Source organism: Tamandua tetradactyla, chromosome 17, assembly GCF_023851605.1.
Source record: "Tamandua tetradactyla isolate mTamTet1 chromosome 17, mTamTet1.pri, whole genome shotgun sequence".
NCBI lineage: Eukaryota > Metazoa > Chordata > Mammalia > Pilosa > Myrmecophagidae > Tamandua > Tamandua tetradactyla.
Genome location: NC_135343.1, coordinates 21,183,344 through 21,208,359, shown reverse-complemented (window position 1 = coordinate 21,208,359; position 25,016 = coordinate 21,183,344). Strand labels below are relative to the sequence as shown.

The following is a 25,016-nucleotide window of genomic DNA, read 5'->3' as shown; positions in this document are numbered from 1 at the left end:
TGTAAATCTGGACTCGATGGTTCACTCCTAGAATAAGAGTTAAAAAGGCAAGTGACATCTTAGTATAATTACGGAAATTGTCTTGACTTTGCAGACCCCTGGCCCACACTTTGAGAACCACAGATCTACAACATCTCTAGAACTCCCCTCTCATACCCTTTGTCTGTTGCCTCCAAGGAAGCATTACCAACATTGAATTGCGGCAATTATAAAGAACACCACAATTGCAAAGAAAATTCCCGTCTCAACTGGATCTTTGGAGACAAAGAATGGATATAAATATGTAATTATGTAAGTTCTCTGGATATAAATATTCCACATTCTCCCTTCAAAGACCAGTTGAAGGAGCCACATAATCAGATGTTCCCTTAACTGAGCCAGTTTACCTGTTAACTTCGCTGAAGACAGCAGTACTCTAACTTGGGGACAACTATGTATAGAAAAAAAACACTTGACAATTATCAAGTGCTAATCAAATGTAAGGTACCTAACAATATCTCTTGTCACACATTTAACAATTGAAATATTGTGACTTTTAAATTTTTCTTGCTTGTGAAAAACTAAGCCTACTAAAGAAGACCTTAGTGATTATCTAATTCTCTTTGTTTAAAAAAAAAATACCCTAGATGAGGAAACTCTAAGAACATGAATTCAGGTAAGGAGAAGTGTCTACCTTTCAGGCAATACTAGGCTAAGATACTACCAACGGTGGTGACCAATTCCTCCTGGTAACTCTTAGTGTTAGTGGAAAGCTATTAGTGGAAATAGATTTGAAGGATCTGTCCTAATTTGCATTTAAACCCTCCCTGTTTCCCTCCCTGCCTTATTCTCCGCCTGTGCAGTTGTTTCACTGAGTTCTTTAAATGCACAAATCGCTGCTGCTGCTGCTTCTAGGCCTACCCTCACCCCCACTCATCTCCCAGCATCTACAGGACAGAGGAACCACAACAAAAATAAACCACACACGCAAGACTTTTGTCCACTTTCAACTGTGAAAACTGTGAACACTAACACTTACCAAATGAATCACGAGAGATATGTTCATAGAATAAGAGGAGTTCTTCTCCCAAACTCATGGAGTCTTGTGAGAATAGGCCCTGCAACCCGTGAGCTGACAAGCCCCTCTCACCAAGCTAGCTGATGTTCCCATTTGCCACCACCCCCAACCCTCCTCCTTTCCCTGCCCTCTAGTCCTTTCCCTTGATCATGAGCCTTTCTAGTGCTCTTCAGCTGGAGGCCAGGTCAGGGCCGATGCTTCTGCCTCAGCCAGTTGGAAGGCATGCTGTCTGTGAGATTTCCTGAGACGCTCTCAGCCGCTGCATTAAAACTGCATGAGAGTCCTTCTGAGAAGGCCTAAAAATACCATGTTTCAACTATGAGCCACTTTATAAGCATTACCTGATTAAGCCACCCTCTCTCTGCAAGCTCTGGACCTCTGCATAGGGACTTCATTCTCCTCTGCACTCACATGACTCCAGGAGGGGAAAAAATTGAGACCGGAAGTATTTCTTCTGGGTATTTTAGGCCAAGACATCAATAATGTCAAAGACCTTGTAATAATAACCCCACTTGGTGAATGATATGTATGGAGTGTTTAAGTATGTATTTATTTATTTAAGAGAGATTGACTTGAGGTTCTCATTTCCCAAAGCCAGCTTATTAGAGAGAAGCATTCTCTAGTTTAAGGCAAACTCAAACCACAGCCCATAGGCCAAACACAGCCTGCTACTGCAAATAAAGTTTTATTGAAACCCAGCCACACACATTCTTTTACCTACTATCTATGACCGTCATTGCACTACAATGGTGAAGTTAAGTAGTTGCGACAAAAAAAAAATGGCCTGCAGAGCCCAAAAATGTATCAGGACCTTTATGGAAGAAGTTTGCTGACCTCTGGTCTAGGGAACTTAAGTCTGTTCTCATCCTGTGTATGCTCTAAGTATCTTTGAGCAAGTCTCTCTACCTCTCACAGCCTCAGTTTTGACAACTATAGACTAGATAATCTCTAAATTGACCCATTGCTTCAGGCTTATTCTCCCATTCTTCTATAACTATTGGCATCTAATATATTAATTAGTTCTCATTAGGTATAAGATTTCTTTGAGGGCAGGGGCAGAGTTTTATGTACCTCAGGAATCCTCTTTAGCAATCAGCTGTGTTAAGCACTAAATCCATTTATGGAGTGTAACCAAACTGACTTGAATTATATTTCTTTTCTCTGCAGAGAGATCTCTCAAAATGATGTCTTGGAAGTGATAGAAGCAGACGTGTTCTCCGACCTGCCCAAGTTACATGAAATGTAAGCAAGACCCTGTTCACAACTGTTCTTGGCAGTAGCCTCAAAGTCTCCATATTCTTGGGGGGGGGGGGGGGCTCCAGCTCTTGAGTCCTCAAATCTCAAGACCTTCCTTATAACTTGTCAGAGTCAGCCAAAAGACATTGTTTTGGTTTGCTAAAGCTGCTGGAATGCAATATACCAGAAATGGAACATCTTTTAAAAGGGAATTTATTTAAGTTATAGGTTTATAGTTCTTAGGCAGTAAAAATGTCCAAACTAAGGCATCCAGAGAAAGATACCTTGACTCAAGAGAGGCTGATGGGTCCAGAACACCTTTGTCAGCTGGGAAAGGATGTGGCTGCATCTGCTGGGGTCTTTGGCCTCTCTTTTCAAAACAGGTTTCCCAAAGGCATTTTCGCTTTGTATTTCAAGGGTCCCCAGCTGTGTGGGCTCTATTGCCTCTGTCTGCTCTTTTCCAAAATGGTTCCTTCTTAAAGGACTCCAGCAAGTCACCCACTTAGAATGGGTAGAGACACATCTCCATGGAAACCATCTAATCAAAAGGTCCCACCCACATCTGGGTAAGTCATATCTCTATGGAAACAACTCAATCAAAAAGATCCCACTCAACATTATTGAATCAGAATTAATGAACATGGCTTTTCAGGGGTACCCAACAGTTTCAAACCAGCACAGACACTGTCAAAGGTCTCTCTGCCGATTATTGCAGGTGCTAGCCCAGAGCCTGGCCTCATCCTGCTCTCTCTTCAGAGGCTTCTCATGACTGTGAGCAAGTATCTCCACCATGTCCCTCCATCTAAAATGATTCCATCATCAAAGCCCAGAACAAGTCCCTCATGATATAATTGGAGCTGGGTAGTCCTAGCTGAATATAACCTGTGCCATATACTCACCATGAAACCTTGGCCAAAATATATAAGTATCCTGAGGCTTAGTTTTCTCACTGGTAAATAATAAATATTTGTTTGGAATAATAAAATTATGTACCTCATAGGATTACAGTAAAGGATAAATTAGAGAGTAAATGTAAATTAGATCCACCACATCAACTGGCACAGAGTAAATATGTCATAGCAATCCCCGGTTCCTCTATTACTCCAACCAAATTTACCTTCTTTCACTGACATTCTAGTTTTATTTATGTGTCAGTACTTACATAGTACACCACTGGAACCACTTCTGGTTCATACAGATCTATAATTTGCATAAATTAATCCATGGGATCATTGAACATTAAGGGCAGAAGAGACTTTAGAGACTGCCTGGTCCATCATTTTCCATAGTATACTCTGTGGTTCACTAGTCACTTAGGAAATTATTAGGTGTTGGGGGAAAAAAAGATGCTGTGGTCAAATAATAATAGGAAAAACTGGGTAAATAAAGTTAGACAGGTTCCTCAACTTTAGAAAGAGTTAAGGTTCTCTTACCTCAGAGCTTGTAATATGCTGAAAAGGATAGCATATTGTTTCTTAAATAATTTTTTAATATTCCACAAAACTCCCATGCAAAGTATTTCAGAAAGCTGATAAACCACCCTCCTTTCACGAAGAATGAAAGGCACAGAGATGTTGTAAGGCTTTCTGAAGTCACTCAGCCAAATCCATGCCAGGGCAAACCTTGAACATAAACCTTTTGATTCTTAAACCAATGTATTTTTGCATATTTTTAAAGTAAAGATTGTTTTTAAGCATGTATCAAGTATCAACAGGAGAGATATACATATATTTTTTGAGAGAACTTTTTAGAAATGACATTCAGTCTGTTCATTTTGGCAGACTCTCTCCTCCCTTTTTTCCCTCCCACCCTGATTCTTCTTTGTCCTTACTAAGCTTCTGCAACTGCTGCCTTCCCTCCCCCTCCCCATTGCCCTCCTGCTGAGTCCCTTCTCTCCCTGCTTGGCCTCCCATTGCCCTAGTGGGGAATAGAGACCTAGCTGGAGCCTCGGAACACACAAGGGATTTCAGAGAAAGGAACCAAAGGGCTGCCAGGCTCTGAGCAGTCAAGCAGGCATCCTTTGATGTGGTTCAGTGGGCAGCTGGGACAGATGGGAGGGTATTTTCTTCTTCTGCCTCTGTGAAGAGGTGCTCTCACCCTTGTGCAGCACAACTGTACTTAAAATGATTAATTACCTGATACTTGGATATGGGTAGCTACAGGTTACTGCAACATAAAAGCTAATGAAACTGGAAGGATTCAATTAACACAGAGCATCTCTGCAAATACACATTGATCCAATGAGTTGGGGAAATCATAAGTTCTCTCCGTTGGAAGCCAAATGGGAACATACTCCCCTCCAAACTATTGAGCAGGACACAGCACAGGCCAACACGAGGCAGAAGCTGCCACTTCCCGGGAGCTGGGAGGGAACAGTCTGGTCCACAGCATGAGGGCAATCACTGTCCCATTCCCAGCGACTGTCTGCTGGAATTTCATTGTTAAAAACAAAGAGGTGTCAACTGTTCTTCCTCCAATCATTGTTTTCCTTTGCCTTTTTACTCCCTTTTCCTCCTTTCTCCCTTTTTAAGATTTTTTTTTATTCTGGTAACACATATACAACATAAAATTTCCCCCTTTTAACCACTTTCAGTATTCCATTAAGTGGTGTGAATTACATTCACAAGGTTGACCCTCACCCTTTTCCCTTCTCTTCTACCTTATTTTTACCCATTATTTTTGTTGTTTCTCTTCCCCTTCTTTTTTATCTCCAAATAAAAACTCCCTTCCCATATTTGTCTCATCACAATTCCCTTAGACCAGTCAGATGCTGGGAGATCCCCACTGGTTAAAGACCCAACCATGTTCACTGGTTAAAGACCCAACCATGTTCACTGATTAAAGACCCAACCATGTTCACTGGTTAAAGACCCAAACATGTTCCACATGAAAATTGCACCACCACTCCCCCACTCCCACCCCACCCCCAACCCAGCTAGAGTTCTGCTTGCCTCAGATAGACAGGCTGCAGGAGAACTTCAGTGATGAGAACTAAATGGGACAGGGTGAATACTTAGTTTGCATGGTTTAGTCCAGTACAAGACACTGCATGCATCTATGCTCAATAGTTGTTGACACAATATTTGGATGGATAGATGGGTAGATGGATAATGGATGGATGGATGGGTAGATGGATGGATGGGTGGATGGATGAATGATTTATTGGTGGTGTATACTTTGGATAAATGTGAAAAATCCTGCAGCACACTTTACTGTTGCAGTCACTTGCATGTTCTTTCTCTTTTACAGTAGAATTGAAAAGGCCAACAACCTACTGCACATCGACCCTGAGGCCTTCCAGAATCTCCCCAACCTCCGATATCTGTAAGATCTCATGTCTTTTGGTGCCTCCTCCATGATCAAATTATGTACTTGTGCCCATTTGCTACTCTGGGTAATGACTGCAGTTTACCAAGGATGGGGGCAGATGTCGGGGCGCGGAAGGGTGGGAAAGGACACTTGTTGGTGAATTTTAGTTTAATGAGTGAATTCTACTAATATAATTGCATTTTGCTTTCATTTGCAAAAATAGACATCATAAGGAATGCCATTTGCATTAGTGGGCTCTCATACTTATGACTGAGTTCTATAGTGTTAATGAGATGCAGCCATAATGTCTGCTAGCATTTAGCTTGGGACCTTCACCTCAAAGACGTTGTCTCCCTTGTTCTACACATAAATATTTTTCTCTTTGATAGAGTACAGTTTTTTATTTTGTAAGTTTGGTTAATAACAGACATGGTATTTTATCAACAAAGAGATTCCTAGTGTTTGTGCTCTATCCCCTGGGCACGCTCCCATGAGCATAAGCACTGTACTTCCTCTACTTATGTGACTCAGATGGGAGCCCCAGAAAGAGACTGAGAAAGAAATGAGGATATCTGCTCCTGACCAAAGCTTAGAGGGAAGGCCAGCCTCATGGGTAGCAACCAGTACAGTCACATGGGGCCCTGCGTGCAGAAGGACCCTACACTGAGCTCTTATTCTCTGCTGTCGCTATTTGGAAATGCCTAAAATTTTTCAGAAAAAAAGGAGTCCTGCATTTTTCATTTTAACAGTGTGTCCTGCAAATTACGTAGCTGGTCCTATCCAGAAGTTAGGGCTATAATCTCTCCTTGTTTCAACTTTATACTCCAGTGCATGGAAGGGAATCCCCAAAGGCACCTTTATTCACATAGTATCACATATGGCTAATGTGAAGCTGCCTCTCCAGAGGACAGGCCCCCACAGCCACATTCTGTAGTACATGATAACCATGGGGTGTCTGAGGATGATGGGTTGAGAACAGATGAATGGAGAATGAGGAACCATTACAAAGTTTGAAATTAAGGGTTCCAGAATTTGACATAGGCCCAGTGGCCAGCAGCACCCATGCTTATGAATAGGGCTCCTCAATTCTTCCCTCTGGGGCATGAGGGTGGGGGAGGAACCTGGGAGGATATGGGCATGAAACGCACAGCCCAACATGGGAAGAGGGGATCTTTAGCAGAATAAACAGGACAAAGCCATGGCTTTGGTTCTGGAAGAATCTAAAATCTGAGTCATCTGCCATCACAGCCAGCCTCCCCTTTGTGTCCTTTCTCACGCCGAGTTATTAAGTAGCCCTCAGTCCCTCCTTGCACCCCCTATTGTGTTCACGAAAAAGTTGGAGCAGACAGATTTCAGCCACATCCTTTTCTGAGAAGATATTATTATTATTAGGACATTTAAAGCCTCTCTAATTGTGGAAAGTAAAGAATTATAAAGCAGTTTTGAGGGATTTATGCCCCTACAAAGAATTCTCCTTGAAATAATGTCGTAGTTACATAGTTACATATAATTCTGCCTACAAAATCCTTTCACATCCACACACATCCCCATTGGGAAGTTGAGTCTAAGAGTCGCCCGCCTTTAACCCTGTGACTTCCTGCCCAGGGCGGCCCCTTTCCAGCTGCCCACCCCCTTGAGGTGTGGCACCCCCTTGCCTAGGGAAGTGGAGTGACTCAGTGGTTCCTGGGGCCCTTTGACCAGCGCTATAGCCATTCAGGGTTCAGACTATGGCCCTTTGAATATTTTCCAAACTGCTAAAATGCATCACCTAAATTCACAGTTGTCCTCTAATCTGGAGAATTATTTCATGGAAACAAAGCCCAATTAAGCTTTCATTACCTTCAATGCATATTTGTTTCTGAGCAACAGCCATAAACAGCGGCATGATCCAGCAGCAGGTATAGGTGGATGGCAACAATTTCAGGTATTCTTTTGGGCTGATGAACCACTAGCTTGAAGGCAAAGAAAAGCACAAAATGAGTGGTGAGAGCCAGAGGGAACCAGTAGGATTGAGTTGTTGCTTTTTTCTTTTAAGTCAAGATAAATGTTTATCATCACAGCCACCAAAGCAGGAAATTGCAAGGGTTAGGGGTGAGTTCCTATTGACTTGAGCATCCTAATTGCTATCACACACGTACTTAGAAATGTTGTTCTGTGGTTCTCAGCTTTGATTCCGTTTCATGCTGATCACTTGATGGCACAGAATTCGAGATAACTAGAAATCAGCGCTCTTCATCTCTGCCTTCACACTTCACTGAGGAACCTGAAGTGCTTAGAAAAAAAGATTCATGAATAAAGAAATAGAGTTTAACTAGAAGAATATGCATCAAAGGATTCATCTGGGTAGATTTTTTAAGTCAATATTGTATTTGCAGGCAATATTTTTTCTTGACTGCTCTGCCTTCCTGGAGCTGACCTTTTGTTTATGAAAGATTATCTATTGATCTGTAAATAAGGCTTACACAATATTTTCTTGCCTTTGCATCCTGTCACTGTAATTCTTAGGCAGCTGGATGTTGCTCTTTGCTACTCAATAAACCATAATTCCATTTTAACAGTCCTTTCACACAGCAGAGTGGGCCCTCACCTCCACCCCCACCAGCCAACCCAAACAACAACCATTTCTCACAGGTAGGCCTGTTAGACTTTCTTAGGATGCCTGCTAACAGCAGCCATGCCCTCTGCTTTCAGCAGCTGGGGATACATCCAGAAGATTCCGTCACCGAGATTCCCCTCAGCAGTTTAAGCCATTTCCTCCTCAGCACTCCTCTAAGTCTGTCTCCCTCTTTCCTGGGCTCCTCTGTTCCATCTGGTTTGGTAAAAGGAATGAAGGTAGCTTTTCTGATTATAAAAAGCTGAGTCATTTGCTGGAGTGAGCATAGCAGAGGGACTGTCATTTATTTGTATAGAGAACGAAGGGAGATTGTGGACCACTAATATTGAAGAGAAGCATTAAAGAAAAGGTTAACCACAGAACTATATAGACAAAGAGTGAACCCTAATGTAAACTGTGGGCTTCAGTTACTAATAATGTAGCGATATTGGTTCACCCGTTATAACAAACCCACACTAATGCACGATGTTAATAATAGGGAAACTGTGTGTAAGTGCGGGGGCTGGGGAGTGGTAATATAGGGTACTCCCTGTACTTCTTGTACAATTTTTCTATAAACCTAAAGCTGCTCTAAAAGTGCAGTTTATTAAAAGAGAAAAAGAAGGCAGAGTTAGGAGTAGGGAGGAAGGACATCGGTTCCAGTACCCCAGTTCAGGTCTTAGCATCTCCCCTTGTCAGTTGTGTGACCTTGAGTAATTGACTGAAATTCTCTAAGCCTCAGTTGCCCTTTCTGTAAAATGGGAATAATAACGTTACCTACATAATGGGATTTTATTAAATGACTCAATATGAATGAAGTGTTTTGAATAATGCCTGACATTTAGAAAATTCACAATAAATGTTAGCAATTCTTATTAAACTTTGTACTCTGACATTTACTAGCTAAGGGTACCCGTGTAAGGGACTTGGTCTCTGTACCTCAGTTCTCTCCTCTGTTAATATAAAAACACTAGTAATACCTGATAAGCCTATTGTAAGGATTAAAGGAGAATACTGATTATAAAGCCTCTGGTATGTCATAAGGGGTACAATAAATGCTTCTGATATGATGATGATACAATAATGCTAGTGGTGGTCAGAAATATATCTCTTTCCCTATTCAATATACCTAGTGTCAAGGCCTCTTTAACTGAGTGTTTTGGCCAGAACTCAACAGTCTAAGGTGGAAATATTATCAATTGTGTTTCTGCTTATTGAAGCTTTTGAGATATCCCGAACAGTCCTTCCAACAGGTAAACTACATTATCCTGCAAAGTTCTGTTGGAGGACTACCAACCCTGCCTTTTAATGTTTATTTTCAGTACTGTTGTTCCACCATTCCCCTCCATATTCCCATGCAAGCTAATCCCAGTTCTTCAGACAGCTGGTTGGATAATGGGTTACCATTTTTATGTTGATTTGTAATTGATCACTTTTTTTAAACATATTTTATTGCATCTGAACATCAGTGCAACTTGCCTCATAGGCAGGGCACTAAAAGTACATACATTTTATATAAATAAACTGACTTGTCTAGAGTCCTAGATTATAGGGCTCTTCTGATGGGAATGTGAATCAGCATCCTCACAGATTTGATTGCGCTGTTACTTTTGGTGCTCAGCCATGCTCACCTCTCTATAGTGACTAGGGAAAAAAGCATACCAGGGCTCATTTTTAGATGTCACATATGGTACAAAGGATTGGTACCTCCCCATTTTACCCTCATCATTTTAGATGTGAATTGGTCAGTAAGTAAAACTCATTCATTCAGTCAACCATTCAACAATTATTTATCAAGGACATACAATATACAGGGCTTCGTTGTGGCTGTTGGATATACATAAAAGGATGAGGTAGATGATGCCTCTGCCCTCATGAAGCTTACACTCTAAGAGAGACCAACAACATTGGATAACATCAGGAGGTGATAAATACTATGAAGAAAAGTAAAGCAGGAAAAGGAGATAATAATGGTTTAAAATGGATAGTCAAGAACAGGTTGGGAGGTAGGCCTTGTGAGAGGCACAGGAGACATCTATAGACAGCATTTCACATCAAGGAGCTTAATCTTTGGGGGAGAAAGGACCATCTTCCATTGTCACCTGAAAATAATGATACATCTATAGAGCTGGGTGGCACTGCTGATGGGTAAGAAGAGTAACCTAGCGCCCTGTGCTGAACTAGTCCCTTCTTGAGGGAAGTTGAGGGATAAATATGATTTGTAAAGAAGGAAACAATGGCAGGAAATTCCCTCTGAAAGGAAGAAATGAGTAAATGCATACAATGAGAAAGGATCATAGAGTGGGGGAACAGGCGAGGAGTACTAGGTCCCAACTAAAAAGAGGGGTGTATGATGGGAAGGAGGTGGGATGGATCAGAAAGGATGGGCTTGGGAAAAAAATACAGCAGGAGAGTTCAGGACCAATACAATAGGAAATAGTAAACTATAAAAGATTCTTCAGCAGCAGAGCTACACAATGACAACTATTCAGACTGTAGATTCACCAATAGCAGGGTACAGACTATACTCAAGAAAGACCTGTTAGAAGGTAATTTCCCTGGTTCAGGGGTGCAGTAAATGTGGCACCATGGGGGGAGCAGAAAGAACAGATCAGTAGGGGGTGTATTTCCAAGAATCACTGGCAAGCCATTCTCATCTGAGTCAGAAGTGAATTCAAGAAGACTGCAGTGATTTGGACCCACTTGTTCCAACAACCCCCTAAGCCTCCCTTCCCCCAATACCTCCTCCAAGAACCTCCCACACAGACCAACCTGCAGACTGCATGCATCAAAAATTCATTCTGGGCCAGAATTCAGTCATCTCACACAGGGGCTGTGATTATCAGGAAGAAATTATTAGCCATCTCCCTGGCTGTCAGTGTTGTAAGTATCTAAGGATGTTGCTATGACTACAAGGATATTTGGGCACAAAGGAGATTATGCAACTGCTTCTTCTATCAGTGATCTGTCTGGAGGTGCCAACTTTGCCTGCTAGGGTCGACTCTCAGAAAACATGGCTAAATTTTCCATCTGGGACTTTGACGTGCTGGATGTGACTTCAGCCTGGGCATGTCTGCTCTTGTCTGAAGGGCTGGATCATGAAAAAGGTGAAGTTTTCCTGCTGCTGACCTTGCCACTCCACCCCACTCAGTGTGCTTTCCCCAGCAAGAAGTCCAAGTCCTCTCCACCACAAGAGAATTATTTGATTCATCTCAGTATGTTCCTTATATGCTTTTTCCAGTGTAATTGGCATTTTTAAAAGAGGAGCCTGAGAAGGCAATGCTAAACCCAGGGATTGATAATGATGGACTCTCAGGTATTGAGACTTTGAAAGGGTCTTATAGGAGCCACTCAAATAGCACATAGGTAACCATCTTCTCCACCCACCCGCAGATTCTGAACAATTATGTTTTCAGAGAATATGCCTTTTGTGAGGTAGGTTAATTTCAAAATAAGACCACCATGAATCAGATAGAAGGACAAGCAGATAGAGGGAGTTTGAAGGGGAACCAGTCTCAGAGCAGGTGAATGAGTCTCAGCCTGATTTCTTCCTCTTTGCTGGTGTCACCCAGACAGTGATATACTAGTCACTTTAGATCCCCGTTTCTTCATCTGCAAATGGAAATAACGAAAGATGCTTCAAGAGGCTTGTCAGCCAAGGAAAATGGATTCTACGTCCTCTAAGGCCTCTTCTAGCCCTCCAGTGCTTGGTTTCTGAATTGTGGTTCTCAGGAATCCCAGGCTCCCAGCTGCTGCCTGTCCTGAGTTCAGGGTACTCAGGTCCAGCCTTAGATGGAAGGAGAATGTGCCTCTCCAAGGTAAAAAAAAAAAAAAATAGAAAGAAAATTCAGCATCTTGCAGACTGTGTTTATTGCCCAGAGTAGGCTCTTGCCCTAGACTCAGGCAGACCCTTTAAATGCTAGAACCTGTGGGTACATTAAAAAAAACAAACTAGCCACAAATTATTCTTAGATTAAATAGAGCAGCTCAACTCCTGGATCTAAAAGGCAGTTACAGGAAGCATCCCTGCTACTTCAGTCCCTCACAAATGAATAAAGTCAACCTCAGCAGAACCTGAGAGGCACTGGGAGGGTGGGTGAGGTTTCAGAGACACTTTCCAGTGGCTACGGGAGCTGGCCTGGGAGGGACAAACCCCTGGTAGAGTCTGCCTCAGGTCCAGGCAGAAGGAGGGACAGCTTGGATGATGGAATCTGAAGGACCAGGCAAAGCCCCACTCCATAGAAAATAAACTGCTGCCACTTACTCCACTGCTATAACCTCCATGTTGCGGGGTTCAAAGGGGTGTTTTTGTCCTTACAGACTCTTTTAGAGTTGCATTATCCCTGGGAAAGGCCACACCTTAAGAAATCAGCGCTAACACAGGAACTATCAGCTACCCCCTTTCAGGGATGCAGCAGTCCCTGGAAGCAGGGACAGGCCAGAGGAGGCTGGACAGAACAATGGGTGGAAACAGACAGGACATAGAGAGAGGAAGGGCATCACCCAAGCAAAACCTGTGCCTTAGTTCCCTAGGCTGCTCAGAGCAATACCATGAAGTGGTCCAGCTTGAACAATGGGAATTTATTAGCTCACAGGCCAAGAAAACATCCAAATCAAGCCATCATCAAGATGATGCTTTCTTCCTGGAAACCAGTTGCCAGCAATCCTTGGCTTCTCTGCCATATGGCAAGGCACATCTGCTGGCCTCTCCTTTCTCTTCAGAGTTTCGCTGATTTTAGGCTTCTTGCTTCTGTGGCACAGGTTCTCTCCATCTCTCTCTCATTTTCATTTATGAAGGACTCCAGTATATGATTAAGACCCATCCTGAATGAGGTGGGTCCCACCTTAACTGAAGTGGTCTCATTAAAAGGTCCTACTTACAATGGGTTTACGTCTACAGGAATGGATTAGATTTAAGAACATGTTTTTCTGGGGTATGTGCAGCTTCAAATCACCACACCCTAGTTATTGAATTCTGTGCTACTGCAGAGTGGGGACCATGTTTTCTTCACCTATGTCCTCAGTGCCGTGGCACAAAGGAGGTGCTTGGTGATTTATCGTTTTCTTCTAGAGAATCCTGGCTGTGATCCAGGCTTCTCATGAACCTGGTTCTCATCTTACTCCATAATACATCTTGAGGGACTCATTTTTACCCGTGCTACGATCTTTCAGCTCATCTCATCTGCTTTGTCTTTCACAGCATGTGTTCTTAGATTAAAACCTCCTGAAGAGGCATGTTCCAACTGAGTGACCAAGTTCCTTCCAAACCCTAGATTTGTCTACTGGAAAGGGACACTGTCCTCCCCAAGGGCATGGCTGTGGGAGGAATCCAACACAGGGGACTCCCCAGCCAGCTAGATCAGCTGACTCAGGGCTGGGAAGCAGTGCAGGAAGGGCAGGGCAGGGACATGTCACCACCGGATTCCATCGCCATCCAACCAGAGCTACAAAATCTGTCCAGTTCATCTCCGGGCCCCATGCTGTGCAGGGTCACAGTAGGCCCTTAACGAAAATGTGGGCCTGGAGTTGAACCTCTCTGTTTAGATGGTGAGAATGGAGCAGCTGCTGTTTCTAGAGAAATATCTTGGGGCGTTACAGAGTGCTAACGTTGAAGTGACAAATGTTCTAAGGAAGAATATTTTCATCTTCCACAGACATTACAAAAACGTTCTGTTGCAGTTTAATCACGAGCTCGCCCACAGCAAACATTCCACAAATAATGTCTAGTTCAAGAGGCGGTGAGCTCCGCCTTCACAAATTTGGGATGCAGAGACAGCAGCACTAGGAAGAGAGAACAGGATGATGAGGAAGCAACTAGGCAGCCACCCTCACAGAATGTACCCAGAACTTTCACAGTGGACACGGCCAAACCACAGGAGCTGCGTGGGCACAGAGGCACTCAGCCAGACACTGGGCAAAGGTCTTCTCTTCTCTTTAGGGTAGAGTCACAAGATCCAGGTTCCAGCCGGGTCCTAGTTGTGAGAACTTGTATGAAGGCAAAACAACCTATTTGGGTCTCATGAAATGCTGAGAAAAAGGCTGCTGTAAAGAAGAGAAGGGAAGGGATAGGATGAGACAAGATAAAAGAAGATATACCAGGAGGTATGGGAGCACTTTGAAAGTTAAAAGTAGCAAGCAAGTGCAAGGATGGCTGACTGTACAAGGCATTGCTGGATGATAGAAGTAACATGATCCTTAATTCAGAAAGCACTTTGACTTGTATTAATTTGCTTTACCTTACCAAAGCCCTGTGAGAGATTTACTGCTGGATCTATTTTACAGAAGGGAAACTTGAGGTTCATAGATACTGGCTCAATTGTTTTAGCTCACAAAATCGGATTAAGAAATGGTCTCGGGGCAGGAGGTACAGAAAAGCAGAGACTTGTTGAGCATCTACTATATGGCAGACCCTGAACTAGCTCTTTTGTTCATACAACTCATTTTAACTTCCAGTCTTCCAAAACAGTGAGGCAGGGGTTTTCCTCAATTTACAGATGAGGATTTTGAAATGCAGAGATTACATAATTGATAGAACAGACAACTGACGCTAGTAACGTCTGACTCGAACCAAGTTTATCCCGCTTTCCCGTACACCACACTTGGAGTGATGTAAGACATGATTGAAGCCGACGTAAGCGTGCTTACTGTTCTGAAAACAACATTGACGCCAAATGGCAAATGTATTCATATGCCTGCCATTTGGACCATGTAATCACCTACTCGGCTAACCTGAAGTGTACCTAACAAAGAGTTTTCTAAATAATTAATTTTAGAAATGAGTTGTGGGGAAGGGTGTGCAAACCATTTAAAATATTAACTATTTTACAACTCCCCTATGTAATTTTAAAGTAACTGCTTGCCACAAACTGGTAGTTTGATTAAAGTTATTCTTACGTCAGCATCCAAAGACTGCCACTTGGCAATCTGGAGAGATTTTAGATTTTAAAAGTCCTTACATAGCCACTGTGATTTAATGGAAAGAACAGCACTGAGAGGTAGGTTATATAGTAGTTTGGGAGTCATTGTGCCTGGTTCAGATTCCATTTCTTCTTCTTTCTAGGCAGACAAGTTAATGTAAACTCCCTAAGCTTCAGCTTCCTTATCTATAAAATGGAGCTAATAATAGTACTTACTTCATAGGGTTGTGGTCAGGTTTAAATGAGTTTAATACAGGTAAAACATTTATCATGGTGCCTAGCATGTGGTAAGGTAATTGACAAGTAGTAACTACTATTCTTTCTAGTTCAAGACCAGAATTAGAGTGAGTCACTTACCCTCTGTGAACCTTGCCTCCCTTATCTGCCAATGGGCATCATATTATGACCACTTAGAAGCTCACTGCCTAATGAGATAATGTGAAACAACTTTGTCAGCCATACATGCTATACAACTATAAGGCATGGTTATTTTTCCAGCCTTTTCTTCTTAGGAGAGTAATCTGGTTAGAATTTTGACCAATGGAATGGACACAAAGGAATACAGGTGCTTCCCTAATAGCCATCCCCTGGTGTGCTGCCATACCACTTCTGCCCTCTTCTCACTCAGGTATGAGTCATGTGCTGGTCTACCACGGACTCCAAGCAGGAGAGTCATCTATGAAACTTTCCACATGGCCTTCTTAAAGTCCCTCTGCCATTATTATTGATGGGGGAATGGAAAGAACAAATGCACAGCTGTCTCAAAACATTCTTCTCACAAGGTCTCTCCCTAAATCCAACTCTCTATACCCTTTTGACACCTAGTGTAGGTGAGGGGTTAAGAATTGTTTTTCGGAAACCTCTTTGTAATTTCTGCTGATAGTCACACACTTCCTTTGGAACATAGCATTGACCTTTGTGTCTCAGGGAAAACTCCAACTCTGACATTCTGTTCCATGGGCATTCTACCCTAGCCACGAAGACTTTCTAGACCAGGTTTCAAATGGAAAGGACAAATAACTTCTCTCTTATAGTGAGAGATGTGCCATAACCTGCCACAAACTTTACTTTTATACATTCAGACCCATTTTGTCAATGATGTCTTCTCAGGCCAGTCTCCTTTTGATTCACTTTGTCATTAGTGAATGTGAGTCCTGTCTTGCTCTGACACAGTTTATGGAGAGGGTAACTGTTGCACTAGGAGTAGGAATCTGGTCTCAGGACTGACCTTCTGTACAGCTCTAAATGAATTAGGCCTATTCTCTCGTCTGGTTGCAATCTGGAGGGAGTCATCCTAATGGACTGCCTGAAGTTGTAAATAGAAAGTACATAAAAAGTTCACTTGACACAGCCTGTCTCTCATTATTGCTGTTCAGATTTTCTATACCATAAACTTTCTGATTTACATCATGGTAGAAGGCTGGAGGGTGCTGACTATAGAATCCCTTGCCTAAGAGAGTTTGCCAACCACCATTCTCAGTAGTCAAAACTCTCTCAGAGAATTTAGCATATTATTAAAAGAAATCAGGATAAATACTTCGTCCTTTCACAAGGTTTGGTAGATTGGGTTGTGTAGCCCAGAAAAGGCTTGTTCTTAATCTTGGTCTCTCTTCCTGTTACGGTGAACCCATTGTAAATGGTTCTTGAAGATGTTATTTTTAGTTAAGGTGTGGCCCAACTGAATGAGGTTGAGACTTAATTGGAATTACTGGAGACCTCAAAAGAGGAAGGTCACAGGATATAGAAGAAAGCTAGCAGTAACTCAGAAAAGAAAAGAGATGACATTGCCATGTGAGGAGAAAGCCAAGGAATCCTGAAGATTGCTAGCCAGCCAGTAACAGAATGCCACAGTTTTCAGGGAGAAAACAAGTTTTACCTAAAACTAAATACTTGACTACTTCTAGCCTCAAAACCACAAGTCAATAGATTCTTGTCATTTAAGCCAACCCATTGCATGGTATTTGTCATAGCAACTAGCAAACTAAGACATAAATGGTCCAAAGATGAACTTTGAAACACCAAAGTCAGGAGATGTTTTACAAAAAAGGGAAGTCCAAGATTAAATAGGTTTGGGAAGAGCCCACATATTCTTCCCTTCTCTTGGACATTTGCAATGAGTATTATCATGGTAAAGACTCTAAGAGGCATGCAGGAAAGAAACTGCTTCTTTATTTATTTTTATTTTTATTTTTTTAATTTTTTTGTGTGTGGGCAGGTACCGGGAACTGAACCCAGGTCTCCAGCATGGCAGGTGAGAACTCTGCCTGCTGAGCCACCATGACCCGCCCACTGCTTCTTTATTAACCCACCATTTCCAAGCTTATTGGACCATCGTAGCCTTTCATTTGTAGACAGAGTATAAAGATCCTCTGGATGAAGTGGTTGTAGGGAAACACTGAAAGTTTCTATGTTGCAAGACATCTAAGAGGTCACAGAAACCCCTTCGTTGGGTGTATTTCCAGAGGTAACAAATCAAGTGCTGCACAGTGCAACACATTCCTCTGTTGAGCAACTCCCATAATGTACTGGGATCAGTCATTATGGTAAGTCAGATAATGACAAAGAGCTCAAGATTTAGAATCAGAAAGATCTGGGTTCAAACCAATTCTTCCCTTCCTTACATGAGAAAATTACTCAACGTCTCACAGTCTGGGCCTCCTCAACTCTCACATGAGGATGGTAATGATGCCTGTCTCCCAATGTAGTGGAGAGAAATAAATAAAATAATCAATGTTAAGTGCTTGGTGTGGTGCCTGGTTCATAGGAAGTGTTCAATAAATGTTGACCATTATTATTATTAATCCTATACTTGCTTTCCCAAGCAGCACAACACGACTCTATTACCATTTCCACCTGGCAGTCCTTCAGAATTATAGGCTTCTGTTCCCAAGCAAAATACCCCATGCATTGGACAGCATGGTCTTGGTTCTTCAGCCCATTAGCAAAACTATTTGAGCATAAGTGACCAAATAAATGTATTTGTTAATAAAATACATACAGGTGCTACTTGTAGTACTAATTGTGTGTATCACAAAACACACAAAAATAATATTTTAAAGGATGAAATAAATAATAAGTTTTTACATCTTCATCTTGTTTCATAATAGACTATTTTAAGTGGCACTAAAAACTTGCTTTTGTTCTCACTGTAATATATTATTAGTGATGACATTTTAATATTGTCATAGGATGTGCTTCATGATCTTTTTAACCCTTTATTTAACACTAGTTTAAGTAATTCAAAGCTTGTTTCAATACTAGATTTGAATGGCTGTCAAGTAAAACTTCACAAGAATAGGCAGGAAGAACCCCAGAGTTGCACTCCCCAAGCTGTCAAACTCAGTGATCAATCCTATATTTCTTTTATGCAAATTTTTTTTTTAATTCAGCTAGTAAATGTTCTTCCCTAACATCAATCAGATGTTCTTACAACCTACTTGGAAGATGTCATATTTTTCTGTTTTTAATGAAAGTGTTCAAAACCAGTGAAAACACTTAAACAACTTAGAAAATCATATTTGCTTGTTTTTAAAATATGCAATATGAGAGATTTCATAAATGATGACATGCATCATTTTCAGCAATAAATTAACCATTACCAAACTTTTTATCCGCATGCTGTCTCTACAGCATAAGTTTCTTTCAAACGCAGTCACATTCCTTTTCGTTACTAATACATCATCTTTCCATTAAAGACTCAAATTAAATGTATCATATTTGAAAATTTCTGCATTGTAGCATTAGTTTTGATAGGCATGTGCCACAAGAGAAAAAGTCAACAAATTTGAATCACTTGTCTTTTTGTAAACAATGTGTTGGTCATCTTTAATTCTGTCAACATTTCCCAATAATTTTCCATGAGGTGATCAACAAACCTCTAGGTAACAGAATGATCTAGACCCAGAAAAACCAGAACCCAGAGACTAAACAGTCTCAGACAGGTGCAAAGGGTGATCTAAGCAGGTTTTATCAGAAGGAAATTGGAGAAAGGGACAGGAGGAATCTAGGAAGTTCAGCTGTGGCTTCCAGAGGGTTGCAAGGACCCAAGGAACACTGGGCAGCAGATAAGAGGCCAGCTACTCATGAAGAGGGACAAGGGAGCAGCATTTCCATACCCAAAAGAATTGAGAGAAATCAAGACATTACTCAGATCCTGGGAAGAATTGGGAAACCAGGCAGAGTATCAGTTATGATAACTGGAACACAAGGCTAGGACATGACCACAGCCATTACAGTGCTCAGGCATGGTGCTAAGTATTTTACGAGCATCATCTCAGTGTTTTATGGAGGAAATCATCATTTCCCCAGGTTAAAAATGAAGGACCTGAGTCCTAGAGGCTTCAACTGACATCTTAAGGCCATACATCTAAAAAGTGATAACATCAGGATTTGAACCCAGATCCTCTCTGGTGCTGGAGCTGGCACATTTGAACCTATGCTACCCTCCTACTCTGAACATAGGTCCAGCATCCCATTGCTAAACCAAGATACTAGGTCAGAACTGAGTCTTCAGCCAGGTGGATGGGGCTGAGCTCTTCAAAATGCTGCCCTAGGGCTCATTAAATTTTTCCTGATTGTTAAGGAGTCTGGTATCCATAGAGACTAAGGCAAGCTGGAACTGAATATTAGAGTTAAATAATCCCAGTTTGTAAAGCATAAGATTGTAAAGGCAGGAAACCAGGTTCTCACTATTGTCTCAAGTAATTCTTTACATAAGAAACACTTTAAATAGAGAGAGAAACTGAGTTTCTGAAAAGGTATGTGACTCATTCAGTGTTATCCATCTAGTTAGAGGGAGGGCACATAAGTCCAGGGTCTCAAACCTTATGTCTAAGGCCCTTTTCATTGTCCCGCAGCTTCTTACACAAGCTTCCATCTAGCTCCAAAAATCTGTGATTCTATATCTTGACAAATTTTTATTTAATGATACAGAAAGCACATTTTAGCATCCTTTATAATGGTGTATGTAAGGATGCAAATCCTCAGTTAATGAGGATGTGTAGTTAATGAAAATCTCAACATCGGTGAGTCTCTTAAAGTAAGGAGTCTTTTCCTATATGTAACTAGACATAATTCACTCTTCTCCTCCTTATTCATCATTTGCCTAACTTCTCCTAGAGTGGAGTGGAGGAAGGAGTCAACTTGATCTAGGAGACTAAAAAATGTACTTTAAAATGTAAAAAAAAAAAAAAAAAAGGTCAAACGGCTGAGGTACAAATAAATTAATTCTCTATCATGGGGAAACCAATTAGAAGGTAGAGAAAGAAGTTTAAACCCTAAGCCTTGGCTACTAGCAAATATACTTTGGCAAAAATGACAGACACTTAAACTAGGATATTCCTGAGATATTGCTCCCTCTCTCATGTCCAGTTCTATCTGTCTCTTCTTCCCACCCTCCCACATGGCCTTCCATGGTCCAAATAGACACACTCACTTATCTTAGTTCAGGCCAGAAAGCTCTACATTCCCTAAGAGATCTGGTTTCCTCCTTTTCTATAAGCAGTCCCCCCTGACTACTCCATCCCACATTGTTCTCCCCTTCTCTGAACACTTAAGACACTCACAGTCAATAGAGTTTAGCACTAGACCATTCTCTGAGGGTTTCAGCTGTACTGGTCTTGGTTTTTCCATTGGCCTGCAAGTTCCTTGAAGACAGTGCATTGTTTTTGGCTTCCTCTCTTGAACAGAATGGAGGTTGTATTAGAAAAAAGACATTTAAACCATGCAACACATGCAAACACACATGACTATTACCTTAAGAAAAAAAACAAGAACCCACCAGTACTACTGAAGAGTAATTAAAGTACTACCATGCTTTTGACAATGAACCTTAGAGCTGCAGAGTCACCTCCTAAAGAAAGGCAAATGTATCATCCTTTCAGGCAGAAGGGCATGGCAGGAAAGGCATTAATAGTTACCAGCAATTGCAGGGATCACACTTAGTTCATCCTGACCAGTGAGGTGCTCACTTTCATTATTGCAGCCTGAAGACTGGGGAGAGTCCGGCACAGGCATGAAAGGTGTTAACAGCAGCTCAGAGTTTGAGGCTGGTCGTTGAGAGGGGAGAAAAGTGAGCCAGCTACCTTTCTTTAAAATATCCATTTGCAGATCTTAAATTTGATGACATTTTACCCCCAGGCCTTTACCTGTTTTTGAAGATAAACCACATTTGAGTGAATCAAAATAATTTTGCAGCAAACAGTCATTTAACCAAAGCAAACCCATTGAGACATAGTGCAACTAGCTGATTACCCACTTCCAGCCTCCATCAGACATGAATTTATTGATCAAAGGGGAAAAATGAATTGAGAACTAAGTGTTCATCTGAATTCCATTTCCTGAGTTATCTTGGGGTTATATAGAGTTTCAGCTACAGAGTTATCACCAATAATCCATCTTGCTAGATGGTCACTAGATCTTTTTAAGTGTCTTAAACACAGCACTACTGGAATAATTTTAGCCATTTTTGCAGTGTGTTTGCTTTTCTATAAAGATCAAAGATTTCAGTGTGCTCCCATAGATATCTATAGATATCCCATAAGTATAGCGATTATGGAAGCTCATCTTTTTGGAATTAAATAATGCATTTGTACCATTCTCATTTGGCAATCATGAATTATTCCCTCCTTCAATTAAATAAAATTCTTATTGATTCACTATGCGAGATGGCCAGATTGCTACCCATATAATGTCAAATTAGTTAGGTGTAATGAACAACTTCTTGTACATTCATCTCTTGACAGCACATAACAAACATATTGCCTTGCATAAAGAGTTTAATAAACATCAAGAACATATTATACACCAAACACCATACCAACGTTGGTTCTTTAGAAAAAAGAAAATTCCTGCCTTCTTCGCATTCACAATTTGCTTGAAGAGACAGACCTTGAAAAAGAAACACAAAATGATATATAGTGCAAAATTTTGATGAGTGCTAAAATGGAAACGTGCTAGAAAGAATATGGTTACTGGGATTAAATTGGGGGCCCTAATTTAGATTTTTTATCAGGGAGCTACTCTCTAAAGAAATGACATTTGTAATTCAGCTGTCAAGGATGAGTAGAAGTTGGCCAGATGAGAAGACTTTGGAGGGTGAGCCTTCCAGATAGAGCATGTGCAAATACCAGAAGGCAGGAAAGAACTTAGTTTATTTGAGAAACTAAGTGAAAGTTACAGGGCTGAGAGCATTGCCAGAATAGCATGAGATAATGGTGGAAGAACAGGCAGTAAGGAGCACGATTTTTTTTTCCAGAGCAATATGGGAAAGAACTAAAGCATTAAAAACAGAGGAGTAAAACCATCTGATCTACATTTCTTAAAAAAGAATGTTCCATGTACTGTATGGATAATTGATTGCAAGAGGGCAAGATTAAATGCATCAAGAACACTTAGGAGACTAAAGCAGAAATACAGAGGAAAAATACCAGTGGCTTGTTGGAGAACAGTGTCAGTGGAGATGGGAGGAATTGAGTGGAATCAAGAAATATTTTGGAAATGGACTCAAAGAGGACTTTGAGATAGATGGATGTTGGAAACTGAGGAAGAAGAAGTATGACTATCACATTTTTAGCAAACCATTGATAGATGATGAAAGTATTCATAGGGAAGAATTGAGGAGGAGCAGTTTTGATGAAGGTGGGAGTGTAGCGAAAAGCCTAGTTTGCTGTGCCAATGAGACACCAAGGAGGATGTGTCAGGTAAGCTTTCATTAGAAATACAAAATTAGATCTTAGAAGGCAAATATGAACCTGGAAGGTATCAGCATGTTAATAGTTCTTAAGTCATGGGAAAGATGTGTCCAAGTTATTGAGAAAAAAAAGCAAGAGGCCTAGAGGACGGTAGAGGAGGGGGTTCAACAATGAAAGCTAAAAAAGGAATAACAGAGGAGAAGGAAGAAAACCAGAAGAGTGCAATGTGATAGAAAATAATAGAAGAGAGAGACAAACCAATGTACTAAATGTTCTTTAGAGGGCTAATCAAATAAGAATTAAAAGTGTTCATTAGATTTGGTGGTTAGCAGGTCAGTGGGTTTTGACATGATAAAATGATTTCAGTGGGCAGGTGCAGGAGGAAATCAGATTGGAGCCGCGTGAAGATGAAGAGGATATGAGAAAATTAAGATGGCATGTGCAGACAACTCTTCCTAGAAACATGGCTATGGAAGAAGAAATAGAAAAAGGCTTGGGCTGTAACTACAGAAAAACATGAATTAGATGGAGAAAGCAACCATCAATGAGTCCATGTAAAAGTGTGAAATTCAGTGCAATTGGTATCTCTCTTAGCCTAGGTTCTTCAAGAAATGTTTAAGCCAAAAAATGAATGCAATGAGTTTATTTTGGAATATTTTTGTTCCAAACTGAAGGAAAAAGATTATTGTCTAGGAAGAGGGAAAGGAAGGAAAGCCAAATCAAGGATGTATTTTCAAGATGATCATCACTAGGAAATTGTGGCTTAATCAGGCTAGTGTTCACCTAAAGTGTCAAGTAAAATATATCTCAGAATTGTTCCCAAAGGAATAGAAGAGGAGAGTTCACCATTATGCAAGAGTTGCCTAATAAGGTGTTAACTCCCTCATACTTCCAGATTTGGAAATACCTCAGAATGGTTGAGCATGTTCCTATAGGTGTGCTGCTCGAAGGTGAGAGAGAAGCCCAGGACAGAAAATGAGAGACATCAGGTGCAGATGAGGCAAATATCTGACAAGTTAAATCTGTGTGCAGTGGTTGCCATGGTAATAGCTGGAGTAAATGATTAACCAAGAGGTTTTGTGGCAACATATACCAGGTGTCTGGCATAATTTCTATCTCGGTGTTCATACTGTCTGCATCCTGTCCATTCTGGAGAGATAAAATGACTTGTGTCTTGTTTATGACAAACTTGGCATGCACATTCTCCTAATTTCTGGCCTCCAGATCTCCCTGCCCCTGTTTAGGACTTATTACCCCTGATAGTAGTGATACCTATCAAGTAAGTTAACTAAAAAAAGGGTTTTGAGACATTCTTGGGAACAAGAGCAAGAAAATGTTTAGAAACATCCAACCAATTAACACAATATTTTATGGGCACATACTGCATTCCAAACCTGCATACAGAGGTATGGTATTGTCAGAGAATATTAAATATTGCCCCTGCACTGATATCTCATTAAGGGATACAACATACACACATGGGAAGATATCTAAAAATAATAGGCTAGATATGATTAAATAACAAATGTGGGATAGAATAGTATCGGGCTAGTGGGTTTTTAAGGTTAGAGCAATGTTTCTGTTGGGAATGTGTAGACTATCAGGCACTATGGAGAACAAATGTATAAGTTACTTGTTTTAGTAGAAGCTTCAAACTCCAAAGGTTAACAGAAGTTACCACTGGACAGTGAGACAATAATGATTTTTATTTTCTTCTGGAGATATTTTCAATATTTTTCCACAAGTCCCATAATAAATATGTATTACTTTTGTATTCAAAGTATGTATTTATCTTTTTAAATAATCAAAGAATGCAGAATAACTGATATTCTCTTACATTAATGGTGGGAATTCAAAACAGTACAGCCACACTTTGGAAAATAGTTTGCATTTTTGTTTAAAGTCAAACATACAATACCATATGATCCAACAATCTTATGCCTCAAAATTTATCTATGAGAAATAAAAACTTTAATTTGTATGTGTGACACACACATACAAATTAAAAAAAAAAACCTGTACAAAAATTATTAAAGCAGACTTTTTTTTATAATCACAAAACTTGGAAACAACCCAGAAATGACCTTCAACTGGTAAATGGATAAACAAACTGTGGTATGTCCATAACATGGGATACTACTCAGCAATAAAGAGGAATGAACTAATGATATACACAACATGAAATGATGTCAAATGCATTATTGTAAGCAACT

At 40.8% G+C, this 25,016-nt stretch overlaps 1 protein-coding gene and 1 long non-coding RNA gene across 8 annotated transcripts in view; one reads left to right on the top strand and one right to left on the bottom strand.

Moving 5' to 3' along the window:
- LOC143660805 (uncharacterized) overlaps nt 1–11,206 on the bottom strand; it is a 37,792-nt gene extending 26,586 nt beyond the window's left edge. The window contains exons 1-3 of the long non-coding RNA XR_013164259.1: nt 10,968–11,206; nt 7,741–7,873; nt 7,442–7,554 (exon numbers count right to left, since the gene is read on the bottom strand). This is a non-coding gene — a long non-coding RNA (uncharacterized LOC143660805). The remainder of the gene's footprint in view (nt 1–7,441; nt 7,555–7,740; nt 7,874–10,967) is intronic.
- The window catches only part of FSHR (follicle stimulating hormone receptor), a 200,018-nt gene that overhangs the window by 140,291 nt on the left and 34,711 nt on the right, over nt 1–25,016 (top strand). For all 7 annotated transcript variants that reach the window (XM_077134185.1, XM_077134183.1, XM_077134182.1 and 4 more), the window contains 2 exons: nt 2,225–2,299; nt 5,543–5,617. In XM_077134185.1, coding sequence (XP_076990300.1) covers nt 2,225–2,299; nt 5,543–5,617 — 150 coding nt within the window. The remainder of the gene's footprint in view (nt 1–2,224; nt 2,300–5,542; nt 5,618–25,016) is intronic.